Source organism: Psittacula echo (genome assembly GCF_963264785.1).
Source record: "Psittacula echo genome assembly, chromosome: 4".
Lineage (NCBI taxonomy): Eukaryota > Metazoa > Chordata > Aves > Psittaciformes > Psittacidae > Psittacula > Psittacula echo.
The window spans coordinates 93084721-93100455 of NC_137738.1; the positions used below are offsets into that span (position 1 = coordinate 93084721).

Below are 15735 nucleotides of genomic sequence, written 5' to 3' on the forward strand. Positions count from 1 at the left end.
AGAACAACACAGTGTTTTCCTAGTTTTACAATTCCCTAAGGATTTCCCTCAAAACAAGACTGTGCAAGTGGTTCTGGTCTTAAAGGAGACAGCCAGTGATCAATGGAGAGGCACATACTCTGTGCCCCCACTGTGCCACCCCTCATCATGCTTTTTAGTCACTGTTTCATTCTCTGTCACACAACTGGTTTCCTACCCCCAGCATAAGAAGGACATGGATCTGCCTGAGTGAGCCCAGATGAAGCCATGAAGACGATCAGGGCTGGAGCACCTCTCCTATGGAGACAGGCTGAGAAGAGCTGGGGTTGTTCAGCCTGGAGGAGAGAAGGCTCTGGGGAGATTTTACAGCAGCTTCCAGTGCCTAAAGAGGATCTGCAAGAAATCCGGAGAGGGGCTTTTTACAATGGCCTTTAGCGACAGGACAGGGGGAATGAATTTAAAGTGATACAGGGGAGATTGAGATGAGAGCTTAGGCAGAAGTTCTTCCCTGTGAGGGTGGTGAGACACTGGCACAGGTTGCCCGGAGAAGCTGTGGCTGCCCCATCCCTGGCAGTGTTCAAGGACAGGTTGGACAGGGCTTGGAGCACCCTGCTCTAGTGGAGGGTGTCCCTGCCCGTGGCAGGGGGTTGGAACCGTGTGAGCTTTAATGTCCCTTCCAACCTAAGCCATCCCGTGATTCTACAATTCTATGAATTTGGTGTTTCATGGGCTGGAAGTAGCGCTGGGGAAGCTGGAGCACATGAAATGTGTGGTAATGGAGACCGGAGGTGAGCACAGTACAGTGAAGCTTCAGAAACTACACGGACGGCAGGGAAGGACCAGGGTTTGGAAGAGCTGTTAACGCAAAACATGAGCCCCAGTGCTAACAGCAAAAGGAGATGAAACATTGAAGCTGATCCCTCCCCTGCCCTCCGCATGAACAGGGAGGATGTCACGTCTTGAGAAACGGAGGAAGGAACAAATAGAGATAATCAAGCGGGGGAAAAATGCTTATTACTGTCTGCGTTTTGTTCCAGCGGCAGGAAGGCCCCCAGTGAAACCGGGCTGAGAAAGCGCTGGCGCAGCCAGGGGCCATCTGAGGCGGGGAGGGACAGGAGCTGCCCCTTCCCAGGCGCCCGGGGCAGCGGGCATCGCCGCCGCCGCCACCACCGGGACTCGGCGTTGCCCGGCAAATCCACCACGAGAAGGGACGTTCCCACAGCCTCCCGCCGCTGCCCTGAGGGAGCGCGAGGAGCGGGGCGGGGGCCGGGGGGGGGGGGGGGGGGGCAGCGCCTGCTGCGTGCCGCGCCGCACGCACCGCGCAGGGGGGGGGCAGAGGGGGGTGAGCCGCGCCCCCGCGCCGCGCCCCGCCACACCCCCGCGCGCACGGGCATTCCCGCCCGACCTTTCCCCTAGTTTCCAGCGCGCGCTCCCCCGCCTGCTCCCCGCCTTCCCTTCCCGCCCAGCGTGCCCACGCGCCGCCCTTCCCGCCGGCACGCTGCGATCACGCCGGCCGCCGCCTGTCATTGGCTGGGAACGGGGCCGCGGCGGGCGGTGATTGGCGGAGGAGCCGGCCTCCCCTCTTTGCTCCCCCCCTCGCCCCGCCTGCGCTGGCTGCTGCAAGGGAGCGCTCTGGGGCGCTTTCGTCGGCGCGCGGGCCGCGGGTTCCCAGTGGGCGGGTGAAGGGGAGGAGGCGGTGCCGGCTGCTGCTGTGTGTGTTGTTCCTCCTCCTCCTCCTCCTCCTCTTGCTGCTGCTGTTCCTCCTCCTGCTGCCTGGTCACACCGCCGCCGCCGCGCCATGCACGGCTCGCCCTGCTCGGAGATGGGAGATGCGTCCGCGGTAAGCAGCGGGCGGAGGGAGGAAGGGACGGCGGTAGTAGTGGATGACTCTGAGCCGGGCACAGTCGGTGCCGGTTAGGCTCGGGCACGTGGTGGCGGGCAGGGACCGTTACAGGCTGACTCAGTGGCGGACCCTCGGGACCGTTGCTCACGCTGGGAGTGGTCGGTTGGGACCGTTGCTCGCCCCTGGGGGCGGGGGGGTGCTGGTGGGTCGGGACTGTTACGCGCCGCGAGGGGGAAGTCGGTCGGTGCTGTTGCCACCGGTTGTGCCGGGGCAGAGCTCTCGGGGCGGGTGTTGCCCAGTCACCTGGGGGGGTACTGCCTGCTCTCAGGGGCCATGTGGGGGCGGCGGCGGCAGGGCGGGAGCTGCTTCCCTTCCTTTCCCTTCCCGCCATCCGCCCTTCGGCGGCGCCGCCCGGCCCGGGGCACCCGCCGTGATGCGGGGAGCGGGCAGTGTGGGCGCGGCCCCTGCGGGCAGGAGGAGGCGCTCCCCTGCTGCCCGCGCACCTCTGGCCCCGGCAGCCGGCGGGGTGAGGTGAGGACAGGCGGGCAGGCGCGGTTAGCCATTCCCCTGGCAGCCGCAGAGCCTGGGCTGTAGCGCTCGCCTTCAGAAAGGGCTTTTTTAGATTTGTTGTATTTTTGAAGCGGGGTGTGTTTTTTCATGTTTCTTTAGGGAACACTGCTCTTCTGAAACGCAGGGTTGGAAAAAAAATCAGTCTGCTGCTTGATTGCCTGCAGTCATACTTTGAGGAGGACTCGCAGGTTTCCTGGCTACTTGGTGCGGAGCCTTGCCTGGTGTGGCTCCTGTGGGACAGGCAGTCTAGGTCTAGGCTTGCAGGCACATGGAGTTTTGCCCTCCTTCCCATTCTCATTGCTCTCAGTGGAAGTTCTTAGAAGTCTCCCTCAGAGCAGTTAATCTCTCGAGTCCTTTTAACCGCTTCCTGCCTCACAGTCTTGACATCTCTATGTCTGGTATCTTATGTTTTAGGCAAAAGTCCTCTGAGTGCAGTACTGACATTTTTGATTCATTATGTTTTAATGTTATTGCCGTGTGTATCCCTGTGTTTTCACTACAGGGCTTTGCATCTTTGTGATAGCACTGAGCCAGGATCGTTCTACATTGCTTAAGTCAGTAACAAAACTCCTTGACGTAGGTGTATAAGTGATGTCACCACAGCCTAGTTCCCTGTAGGGCTTTAGGCTGTGCTGACGTTGTGGTGGTGCCTTTCTATTTAAAGCCTTTTTGCTGTGGTATATAGGCATACTATATAAGAGCAGTAGGTTTAAGAATCTTGGTGTATGCTGCTGAATCCCAGCCTTCACAGTTAAGTTGCTGTGGCTGAAAACTGGAAGAGTTTGGATGCCTAGTTGAGACTGAGCAGGCACATGAGCAGTAAACCAGCAGCACAGCGTAGGTTTTGGAGTCACTGCCAAGCACCACTGTGAGAGCTTTGTAAAGTTTGTGAATCCTTGCACAGGAAGTCAAGTGTTTTGCTTGCATGTATACACACACACACACATATGCACATTTTCTGTGATACTTGCAATTGGAAACAAATCAATACGATGTCATTTGTCTTCATGTTACTTGTAGTGTGTTTTGAGATACCTAACATCCATGTAGTGTCATGCCTTTTAAAAGACAATGCAGACAATTCCCACTGCACTTTGAAGGCTGTTTGGCTATATAGAATAAGCTAGGTTGAAAAAGACCTTTAAGATCATGAAGTCCAAGTGTTACCCCAGAGCTGCCAAGTCCGCCACTAAATCCTGTCACTAAGGGTGTCTCTACATGGTTTTTGACCACTTTTGCCCATCCTGGCTTCCCTACTGGTAATAAGAGTAAAATTGTTTTCATAAGGTGTGGAACTCTAAATCTGTGATCATACCTTACAGCACCTTGCTATCAGCAGAAATTTATTGTCTAAATGTTACCAGAATGAGATCAGTCCTGAATAGCAGTTGTAGTGTGGGTCCAGGACTCAAACAGCCTTGCCTAAACAAGGTTGGAAGCCAGGATTTTTTTTTCTTTCCCTCTTTTTGCTTGTTTACAAACATGGGATGTATTTATTCAGAGCAGTGTAATCCAGGAAAGTAACTCTAGAAATGTGAGCTACACACATATCTGTTCCTTTGCTGCAAATCACACTTACTTTTTATTATTTTTTTTAGAGTACCAGGCATAGGGAGATGAGCTGGTGGGGGAGGGCAGGAGTTGAGCTGGTTGGTAGAAGTCTGGCTGCAGGCATGGGATCTGTTTCAGATGACCTTCATCGTGAGCAGACAGAATGTGGGTGGTGTCAGCTTTGTATTCTGACTTGTCCTAACAGCCACTAATCTAATTACCTTTAGGCTGACATCGTGGACATCTATGAGTCTATCCGTGAAAGGCAGCGTCATGATAGCGAAAGGTCTACCTGCAGCACCTTGGAGCAGAACGACATTGAAGCTGTTGAAGCGCTTGTTTGTATGAGCTCCTGGGGTCAAAGATCGCAGAAAGGTGACATATTAAAGATAAGGCCACTTACGCCCTTCTCAGATTCTGGTGATTTCACAATGCACACCGAGGCGACATCTGAATTGCCAAAGGACTATTTATCTACACTGGTAAGAAAAACATGGATGTGAAATAACTATGGCTGACATCTGGGTGTTACACCTCTGCAATGTCTTAACTTGGCTGGCCCATGTGTCCTTGTAGAATAGCTACAGAGCAGCCAGGGCTCTGTGTGTGTGCCAGAATGGTGAGGTGGCCATGCTGAGGTAGGGCTTTTCTGCTGTCTCTGGAATGGCAAATGTAGGGTTTGATCCCTTGTTAAAGCTGGATGTGAAAACCCTTGCTGACCGGTGATTTAAATTGTCAGGCATGCTGAGGATGCTGCATGCTGGTTGTTGTAGGTTTCTTGGAGCATTTTCAGTAAGAGTGGCAGAGTGAGCCTCAGTGGTTCAGCACCAGCTTATCTGCAAGCACTGTATGAAAAAGGTTCTTGACAACATTTGGCTTCACTCTGGTAGTTACAAAGGAAAGTACAGCTACCATTATGAAATAGACAGTTTAATTAGTTTCTATGCTATGTGTTTGTACATGTAGTCTGTTATTTCTCCAGAACATTGGTCTGCTCCAGCTGACTAATGTTGGTTGAATCACAATTTTTATTTATTTTTTGGTTGCCATTTATGTTGCAACAAAAGTATGTATTAAAAAAAGGATTGGTGGTGTTCAGGTTCCAGATGATTAAGGCTCATTTCAGCCAGTAGGCTTCTAGTATGCAGTTACATCAGGAAAAAGAGGGAATAACAGTGGAAAGAGATTGAGAGAGTATGGCAGTCTGCTTGACAGACTTGTCTCATGCTACTGCTGTTCAGTGTTGGCACTGTCTGTTGAGCAGCACTTGGAGATAGGCATGAGTTTTCAGTGGTAAAAGAAGGAGAGGAGGTGGCAGCAAGAGAGAAATGGGTGAATAAGAAGGGTAAGAGCAGTTCCATTTGTCTTTATCTCAGAAGTAGCCACCATCTAATGGGGTAATCATTGAGAAAAGATCAAAGGCTTGCTGGAAGCTTGAAATTGAAAGGGTATGGTATTGCTCTCTGTTGCTAGTCTGTTTTCTGTGAACAGCAGAGTGCTCATAGCCTCTTACAGCTGCACCCACTGGCGGAGGAGAAAATAATGAGGTTTTTTTTGTAGTACAGTGTGTTTTCTTCCTACTGGCTGGTGTAGTGCAGTGTTTTGGATTTAGTCTGAGAATAATGTTGATAACACCAATGTTTTAGTTGTCGCTTAGTAGCATTTACCCTAAGTCAAGGACTTTTCAGTCTCTCATTTCAGTCTGCAAGTGAGGAGAGGCACAGGAAGCTGGAGGAGAGCAGAGACAGAACAGCTGACCCAAACTAGCCAAAGGGGTGTTCCATACCACAGCATGTCATACCCAGTATATAAACTTGGCTAGGAGCAGACAATCACTGCTTCGGGGTGGGCTGAGCATCGGTCAGCGGGTGGTGAACAGTTGTACTGTGCATCACTTGCCTGTCTTGAGGGTTATTCCTCTTTCTGTTTTTGTTTTTTCCCCCTTTCTTTACAAATATTATAATTCATTTCAATTATTAAACTGTTGTTATCTTAACCCATGGGCTTTACCTTTTTCAGATTCTTCTCTCCATCCCATTGTGGGTTATATAAGTTTGTTAGAAGCATTCATTGTTTTGGTTTAATAGTCGCTGGTCACAGTTTGCTCTCATTTTTCAGTATTTGCTCTCAGGGTTGTTGCGCTTGTTCTCAGCATTGCATCATGTAACTCCTCACCTGCTGTATGTGTTCCCTGTGGTGATGTTCATCTCCTTTAGGGGCTGGGCTGAGGTTATCATTTCACTGTACTTTGTAACTCTCACTTATGATATTATAGCTTTGCTGACCATGAAACTAATCTAGTATTTGTACTCAGCACTGCCATCACCTCTGTACTTTGGGAACTATCTGTTGGAAGCTATTAATAATTACACCTTTTACCTCTTCTCCTTGGAGAGCCAACCTATGGAGGAGTCACCTTCCCACATCTTTCCCTTCTCTTCCTAATTAGCATTTGAGAACTTTGAAAATTTGAATATCCTTGGGATGCTGAAACCATGGTCCTATTGCTGGGAACCATGAATGTGGTTCACATGTTGTTTAGGGTTAAGCAAATACTTGCAGCTACTCGGGCACCAGTGACAGGCAGTGCAGCTTCCCAGGCATCAGTGAAGGGTGGTACAGCTGAAGCAGAGGACCAGCCCATGCTGGTATCAGTTACCCTGACCCTGTACACAAGAAGAAATGGATATGAAAGTCAGCTTGTTTGGTAAAGAAGGACAAAACAGGGACATCACAGGAATAGGAGCAAGAGGCAGAACCAGAGGTATCCACTTGTTCACCATCCCTGAGTGAGCTGTGGGATATACAAAAGATTTCAGCCATCACTCAGGTAATGTCACCTGGCTGCTGTGAGGCTGGGATGATGGGGCCAGTAGCCTCAAAATTAGAGGGTAGGGAAGCCAAACAGTTGGGATCCCTCTAGGGAAGGGAGCATTAACAAAGTGATTGGGAAATGGGCTCAAGCCATCAGCCTCTGGAGGTGACTCCTGTCAGCACTGCAGGAAAGATGTCCTTTCAAGGAAGATGTTATATGTCACCCAAGCAAGTGAGCTACTGTGAAGAGAGAGGTGTCCAGTACCTGAGGGAATTAGCTGTACTGGAGGTGATTTATTATGACTTGAACAATGCACAGTCACCCACAGGTCCAGGCAAAGTCCAGTGCACACGATTTGTGTGGTGGAAATTTGTATGGAATGCACCATCATTGTATGCTAACTCATAGGCAGTAATGAGCTGGAGAAGTGAAGAGGATGGTGGATGAAGTAGTTTGTCAGTACAATGCCCTATTGTGGGGGACTTAAGGCGGTTGTATGGAGTTTCCTACAACAAGTTGCAGGAACTGCTGATGGAGAAGGCGAATCGAGTCAATTTGTAGAGGTGAAAGCCATCCAGCTGGTCTTGGACGTTGCTGAAGAAGAAAAATGGCCAATACTTTATACTTTCTCATAGATTGTGTCAAATGCCCTGTGGGGGTGGTTGCAGCAATGGAAGCAGAGCAGCTGGCAACATAGAGGTAAACCCATCTGGGCTGCTGCACTTTGACAAGATACCGCTGCCCGGGTGCAGAACTTGGTGGTGAAGGTACGCCATGTAGACGCCCATGTACCCAAGAGTATGGCCACTGAGGGACACCAGAACAACCAACAAGCGGATCAGGCTGCTACAATTGAAGTGGCTCAGATGGATTTAGATTGGCAACATAAGGGTGAGTTATTTTTAGCCCAATGGACCCATGACACTTCAGGCCATCAGGGCAGAGGTGCAACATACAGATAGGCTCATGATCGACAGGTGGACATAACAATGGACACGATCGCTGAGGTTATTCACAGATGTGAAACCTGTGCTGCAATCAAGCAAGCCAAGCGGTTAAAGCCTCTCTGGTATGAAGGACCATGGCTGAAGTACAAACATGGGGAGGCCTGGCAGATAGACTATATCTCACCCCCACCAACCCTCCAAGGCAAGCGCCATGTGCTTACCGTGGTGGAAGCAACCACCAGATGGCTGGAAACATACGCTGTGCCCCATGCCACTGCCCGGAACACTATCCTGGGCCTTGAGAAACAGATTTTGTGGCGACATGGCACCCCAGAGAGAATTTGAGTCAGACAATGGGACTCATTTTCAGAGTAACCTTATAGACATTTGGGCCAAAGAGCATGGCACTGAGTGGGTATATCACATCCCCTAGCATGTACCAGCCTCTGGGAGAATCCAACAGTACTGTCCTGGGTTCAGCAGTAGCAGTCATTTTTCTCCTTCTTGGTAGCTGGTACAGTGCTGTGTTTTTGACTTTCAGCCTGAGAACAACGCTGATAACACCGATGTTTTTAGTTGTTGCTAAGTAATGTTTAGTCTGACCAAGGACTTTCTGAGTCTCATGCTCTGCCAGGGAGGAGGGGAAGCCAGGAGGAAACAGAGACAGGACACCTGACCCAAACTACCCAAAGAGGTATTCCATACCACAGCACGACATGCCCAGTATATAAACTGGGAGCAGTTACCTGGAAGGGCTAGATCACTGCTCAGGTCAGGCTGGGTATCGGTCGGCGGGTGGCGAGCAGTCGTATTCTCTTCTCTTGTTATTTCCCTTATCATTATTATTATTGGTAGCAGCAGTGATTTGTGTTATACCTGAGTTACTGGACTGTTCTTATCTCAACCTGTGGGAGTTAACATTCCTTCGATTCTCCTCCCCATCCCTGCGGGAGCAGGGAAAGGAAGAGGGGGGGAGTGAGCATCTTGTGGGGTGATACAACGAAAGAAGTTTTTGAGAAAGGGAGGCAAATAATCGAAATCCTGCTGAAAGCTGGTTTTGCCATAAAACGGAGTAAGGTCAAGGGACCTGCACAGGAGATTCAATTTTTGGGAATAAAATGGCAAGATGGACATCGCCAGATTCCCACAGATGTGATCAACAAAATAACAGCAATGTCTCCACCAGCTAATAAGAAAGAAACACAAGCTTTCTTGGGTGCTGTGGGGTTCTGGAGAATGCACATCCCAAATTACAGTTCGATTGTAAGCCCTCTCTATCATGGAACCTGGAAGAAGAATGATTTAAAATGGGGCCCTGAGCAACAACAAGCCTTTGAGCAAATGAAATGAGAGATAGTTCATGCAGTGGCCCTTGGACCAGTTCAGACTGGGCCAGATGTAAAAAATGTACTGTACACCGCAGCCGGGGAGAATGGTCCTACCTGGAGCCTCTGGCAGAAAGCTCCAGGGGAGACTCGAGGTCGACCCCTCGGCTTTTGGAGTCGGGGATACAAAGGATCTGAGGGCAGCTATACCCCAACTGAGAAAGAGATACTGGCAGCCTGTGAAGGGGTTCGAGCTGCTTCGGAAGTGATTGGCACTGAAGCACAGCTCCTCCTGGCACCCCGGTTGCCAGTGCTGGGAAAGTACAATGGACTGTTTAAAAACTACACTGAGAGCAGTGGATGGTGGGACTTTCAAATGTTGGGATACGCATTTAGCAAAAGCCACCTGGTTGTTCAACATGAGGGGATCTGCCAACAGGGCTGGCCCAGCGCAGTCAGAACTTTTACGTACTGTAGAGAGGGATGAAGTACTTGTGGTGCACATAACAAGAAATAGCTGGGGAAGACAGTCTGGGTTATTCCCGCTTCAGACAGAGGCAAACCCGTTTATGGACCTGAGTGTACTTGACAGGTAATGTGGAAGGATGGGGAATTCTGGCATGTATCTCGAGGGGATTTGATCTGGTGAAAATAGCCAATGAACTAAACTGTATGATGTTAATTGCTACATAATACTGTATGTTATCACTTCTGTGATGGCTGTGTGCCATATCAAGGCTATTGCCGTAAAAATCACCTAGATTAATGAATGATTTGATGAAACTGGACAAGTGCAGTGGTTGTGGAATCAGAACTGGCTTCAGCATGCAGCAGTGCAACACCACACAGCATCTGTCCTGCCCTGAAGGGCTGTTGTGACAGATGGAGCCCGAAGTTATGGGCTAAATGAACTCAGCAGATATTTTGGAGGGATGGTCCATAGACTAAGGGAATGATGTCTGTGTGTCTATATCAAAAGATAGGATGAATTGAAGTGTGGGACCTGGAGTGACTTAAATGGTATGGAATAAGGGGTGGATATTATCCTGTCTTTGGCCAGGATAGAGTTAATTTTCTTCCTAGTAGCTGGTGCAGTGCTGTGTTTTGGATTTAGTCTGAGAACAATGCTGATAACACACATGGTTTAGCTGTTGCTCAGTAGTGTTTACCCTAATTCAAGGACTTTTCAGTTTCCCATGCTCTGCCAGTGAGGAGAAGTAGCCAGGAGGGAGCACAGCAAGGACACCTTACCCAAACTAGCCAAACGGGTATTCCATACCAGAGTATGTAATGCCTGTGTCCAGTATATAAGCTGGGGGAGTTACCTGGAAGAGGCTGATCACTGCTTAGGTCAGGCTGAGCATCAGTCAGTGGTGAGCAATTGTATTGTGCATCACTTGTTGTTTGTGGATTTTTATTACTTTCTTTCTTTTTGTTATTTCCATTATATTCTTTTTATTATTATTATTTGTTTTTTTAATTCAATTATTAAACTCTTCTTATTTCAACCCGTGGGTTTTACCTTCTTCCAGTTCTCCTCCCCATCCCACCGGGGAGGTAAGGGGAAGTGAGAGTGACCAAGCAGTGTGTGGTACTCAGTTGCTGGCTAGGTTAAAGCATGACAGTATGCTTTAAGCAGTTTGTCCTGGAGATGGGATGTAATTTAATGTATAATGGTGTTTTCTTTCTTGCAGTGCATGACCCCTCCACACAGCCCTGACTTTGTTGAGATATCGGCTGCTACAGTCCTCTCCTCACAAGTCACTTACTCCAAACCAAGGACTGTCATGGCAAATACAGCTGCCTGCTCAGTAACATCAGTGACCGGTGCCTCTCCCATAACCAAGCCATCTGTTACCAATGTGTCTCCATGCAGCCAGAAGCCAGTGATAGCTGAATCCTTTGCCCCTCAGCCCTGCAGGGCCATGGCAACAAGTGTCATACGTCACACAGGAGATAGCTCTGCTTACCATCACATTCCTGCTGTGCAAGAAAAAACAAAGGTAACTTCAGGCTACAGTACTTCCAGAGACTGGTGTGGAGTGGATGACCGAAAACATTCCAGACTGCCACAGGACCTATGTGCTGCCGATGATTTAGTTAACAAAACCTCTCCGGTACATCAGCCTTATGCACAGGACTCCAGTGATATTGTGACCAATAAAGGACAACTACCAGTCCGGCCTCTTTCACCACAGACCCACTTGCCAAAGAATTGTGAGAACGACTTGCAAAAAAGAGCTACCCCAGTGACACCTGCCCCTGTTTCAAGCCCCCAGGTTCTCTGTCAAATGATTCCTTTAAATGCACAAAGCAGTATGATCAATGCCTATGTCAAACCTTCAACTCCAACAGTCTCAACTCCCATGAAACCTATTTTACCGCAGACAGCCCCGCTCTCTCAGCCTGTACTCATGGGACCTTCTGTGCCCCAGGGGACCGTCATGTTGGTTCTCCCGCAGACTGCTGTCACACCGACACCGCAGTGCCCGCAAACAGTAATGACTGTTGGGAACACCAAGTTACTGCCCCTTGCACCTGCTCCTGTATTCATTGCTTCTGGTCAAAGCTGTGCTCCCCAGGTGGACTTTTCTAGGCGGAGGAATTATGTTTGCAACTTCCCTGGGTGCAAGAAAACCTATTTCAAAAGTTCCCACCTCAAAGCCCACCTTCGCACCCACACTGGTACGTACAACAGGGTGAGGCCTTTGTCACTCTGGCACTGGTTTGCACTGGGGTGCTGAAATGCATGGGTTTTTAGGGGAGGGGTTGGGAAAGGGGTGAAGCAGGTGACAGGGAAACTTCTGTTCATCTCAGAGACGGGAGGAATGTTCATTCTTCATGGGCAAGCAAAACAAGACAGACTTTGTGCTGAGACCTCAGCTGACCCCATACTTCTAGTTGAATTTCACATGCTTCAGTTGGAGCAAAGCTTTGCAGTCTGTGTGTGTGTTTAGAGTGGCATCCTGTCATCTCGCCTAGATGGAAATTAATTGTGCAGTCCTTTTTTTTTTTTTTTTGGGGGGGGGGGGGACAGACGGTGCATGGAGAGGTCTGGTGTAAGCAACCCATAGTACAGGTGCTTGGTCTTAATTCTTGCATGAGGAGAATAAGAGAAATTTGGAAACTACTCATTTTTCCAGAGCTTTGTTTAGGCTAAATGGGAAAACACTGAGATTTTGGGCTACTGTGTTAGTAAGTAGAGCTGCTCCAGGAATGTAGCAGTTTATTCAGTTACAGAAAGGGAATTTTAAAGGTAAATGAAAATTAGTTGTAATTAATATGAGCTGATTTGCTCCGTAAAATCTGATCAGCGTGGAGACAGTATACATGTGATTTACTTACCATTTTTCTGGCCTCAAGATCCTGTTAAGTTCAAACTAACTTTGAGTTCTCAGGGACTATTTTTGATGTTGAGGGATAGGCATAGTGAGAAATTGGTACAGAATAGCTCATTCAAAAGTCTGTTTAATTTTGGTTTTCCTTGGTTTTTTTTCCACTACCCTCCCTTGCCCCCTAGACACTGTGGTTTATGGGATGTCAGCTTCTGTGGCAGGATTGCATTAGTTTGGCAGCTTGTCTTTACAGTTCCTTTGGGGAAAGTGCTTAAGCCTTGTATGAAGCTGATAATCCGTGTAAACCAGAGCTCAGAGATGGAATGATGTTTCTGCTTCTGAGCTTGAAAGTAAGTGCTGCAGGCTGCTGAATTAACCTGGCACTACACGGTAAACATAGACTAGCAACAAGCGTCTCACATGCTGCTGATGATCCATGGGGAAGGTGTGTGTATCCTTGTATTGTGATTAAGACTAGGACATCTGTGGGAAGTGAAGCATGCTGAGCCCTTGCTAGCTAGTACATGTTACAGGAACGGGAGGCAGAGTAGTTCATCTTTCTTTTCTTTGTGCACTGAGAAGCTAGGTGATACCAAATACAACAAACACAGCACTTACTCTCAATATCTGAAATAAGAGCAACACTTCTGTGGGGCTTACTTTCTGCTAGACACTTGTGTCCTGCTCCAAAGTGTTATCAATAAATTTGCGTCATGTGGTAGATGCTTATCTTGAGCCTTACAAGGGTTGTAGTCAGTGGATCATGTTGTTTAGGGTAGGTCTGATGTTAAACAGTTGCCCAGGATGAGCAGAAGCTGATGTGAACAGCTTTTCTGCTTGCTGTCATTCCTGGGTGTGCAGAATTCCCCTAGCTGTCTGTTGGGAATTGCAGGACAGGCTTTTCCTCAGTAGTACTCGCTGGGGCAGTATATTTGTGTGTAGGACTGGATCACTGGAGCAGCAGAACTTGGGAGGCTTGATTCCAGGCTTCCCATTTGCTTGCAGTATTTGAGGGTGACATGCACCAGCTGTAGAGCTGTGGTCACATAGGAATGGGATAGAGGCTTGCTTCTATTTCAGTCATCGGGTAAGGTACCTTTATGAAGAATCCTCTTTAAACTGGGACAACTGAAAAAAAAAAGTAGGCTTGATTAAAGAACATTTACAGTGATGTGAGGGAATACATAGAAGTGATACCTACAATTTTTGTCCAGAACATAACTTGAGCTTAAGCTAATATTGACTACACACATGAACAGCTCTGTGAAATTCATTGGTTTTTTCAAGGCAGGATTTAATTTAGTTCTTTGATAAAATTGTAACACAACTTTTCAAAACTAAATTGTTTCTTTTATGCTCTGCAGGAGAAAAGCCTTTCAACTGCAGCTGGGAAGGCTGTGACAAGAAGTTTGCCCGCTCAGATGAACTGTCACGCCACCGCAGAACTCACACAGGAGAAAAGAAGTTTGCTTGTCCTGTGTGTGAGCGTCGCTTCATGCGCAGCGATCACTTGACGAAGCATACCCGCCGCCATGTGACCACGAAGAAGATCCCCAGCTGGCAGACAGAGGTTGGCAAACTCAGCAGGATTGCCACGGCAGAGAAACCAAAAAGCAGCAGTGCTCTGAGTATGCTCATCCCCATGCCATCATCTGTCTGTCAGGGCTAGTGTGAAGGGAGCACCTTCTCTACAAACTGTCTGAAAATCAGGAAGAGCTCTGATGGATAGAGCAGAACTGACAATAGCTTTTTTTCCGCTGTGTTTGTGCATACTTTAGTTTCCTTCAGTTTAGGTCCTCTGTTAATAATGCTATGTGAGAAATCTATCATGTATTTTCTCGTTCCTTCCCTATTTGTTTTTTTGTTTGTTTTTTTTCCAATACTTGGGCAAATGCAATCACCAGCACTTCAGAAAAGCAGAACTCTTTGGAAATTATTTTGGCAATAGGTTAAAGAAGTCACTTGTAATGCTTGCTGTTAGAATTTTGATGGACAGTAAAACAGGGTGATTTTTAATTTTTATACTAGTATTTTCTATACCAAATATATTTTGTATTTATTCATTTTGATCTTGATATACAGGCAAATTTCTTGACCTGCATTAGTAGGGGTGTGCAGGATGAGACCCAGAGTTTTGGAAACTCTTTTTCAGTAAACCAAAACAATTGCATTCAGAGCATTTTGTAAACAGAATATTTGATAACTCACAGTGATTGGGATTTTCACACTTGCAGATCCTTATCCTGTGATGGGCTGGTGCTGTTACACCCTCCTGTCACAGGTCATATTGGAGGTTTGAGATTGAAGTGTGTCATCATTTTAAAACAAGCCAAACCAGAAAGACTTCCAGAGGACAAGTGATGAAATCCTCAACATTTTATAAATTCATACCCTTTGCAAGTGGATGCTGTTGTGATGTTTGGTAGAAGTTTGACATACTGGGCATTCCTGAGTCCACACTCCAGCGGAGCAAAGTTTGGAGGAGCCATGCTGCTCTGATGGAGCTAGAAGCACAAACACTGTTTAGAAACTTTGACACTAAGAATTATGCTTTACTTTCAGTCCTACTAAACCAGCATATCAAAGTCTACTGGAAAGTGCAAAAATGGCAAGATAACACGGGGATAATTGGCTGGGTCTCTGTTTATATATATATTTTTTTTTGCATACAAGAGAAATAGAAAATTAATAATTTTTATGTATTGTGGATGCTTTTGTGCACCTTATAGGAAATTGTTCAAGGCTTTCATTTATCTGTATCAAAGCACCAGAGGAAGTACTAACCATGTCTTAAGAAACAGCCCCCATGTCAACTTGATGACACTTTGCATGTGGCCTTCTACTTCTCCACAGTACTTTGTATGAAGTCACCCTTTTCTATTAAATGAGATATTTTCCCTGTTGAATGCATTTTCTTTACACCCAGTGTAAATATGGCTAAGAAGTGGAATTGCTGGCTGCAGGAATGCTGTGTTTTAGTGGCATGGTATGAGTAATAAAACAAAATGCCCGTAGCACAACTGGACTGCTGGGTTTCCATGGTGTGGAAGGACGTGCAAGTGTAGTGTTGTAGCAGAGCTGATGGTAGAGCTGTTGTGCTCTGAAGCACCAGGTGGTGGTTTGCTGGGAGATGCCTCACCCACTGAATGAAATATTTCTGTAGTGCCTTCTGGACTTTCTCCTTCCAGTCACTCCTGCACTGAAGCTCAGTTGAGTTCTGAGGGCCTTTTTCCTGGATGTGTAAGATGTGGATAACTAGGAGTGCACTATCTCTTGCTCTGCTTTGGGATTTCAGAACAACAGTGTTACTTCCCAATGTGGGCAAAGCACAGTTGTCATCTGTGTAAGTGCAGACTTGCTGATCTCAGCT

The 15735-nt window shown here is 47.7% G+C and overlaps 1 protein-coding gene across 1 annotated transcript; it reads left to right on the plus strand.

The window, feature by feature from the left end:
- Window positions 1-1729: 1729 nt before the first annotated feature.
- KLF11 (KLF transcription factor 11) lies at window positions 1730-14558 on the plus strand. The gene is made up of 4 exons (XM_080616064.1): window positions 1730-1819; window positions 4171-4425; window positions 10725-11715; window positions 13730-14558. Exons 1-4 carry the CDS (start codon window positions 1778-1780, stop codon window positions 14032-14034), a joined length of 1593 nt encoding a protein of 530 aa, XP_080472190.1. The 5' UTR covers window positions 1730-1777; the 3' UTR covers window positions 14035-14558.
- Window positions 14559-15735: the final 1177 nt, after the last annotated feature.

Bases quoted from the DNA above. Each gene is read 5' to 3' on its own strand.
- KLF11 (XM_080616064.1), top strand. From the start codon at position 1,778: ATGCACGGCTCGCCCTGCTCGGAGATGGGAGATGCGTCCGCG. The intron at 4,426-10,724 runs GTAAGAAAAACA...TCTTTCTTGCAG, and splicing joins AGGACTATTTATCTACACTG to TGCATGACCCCTCCACACAG. The intron at 11,716-13,729 runs GTACGTACAACA...TATGCTCTGCAG, and splicing joins CCACCTTCGCACCCACACTG to GAGAAAAGCCTTTCAACTGC.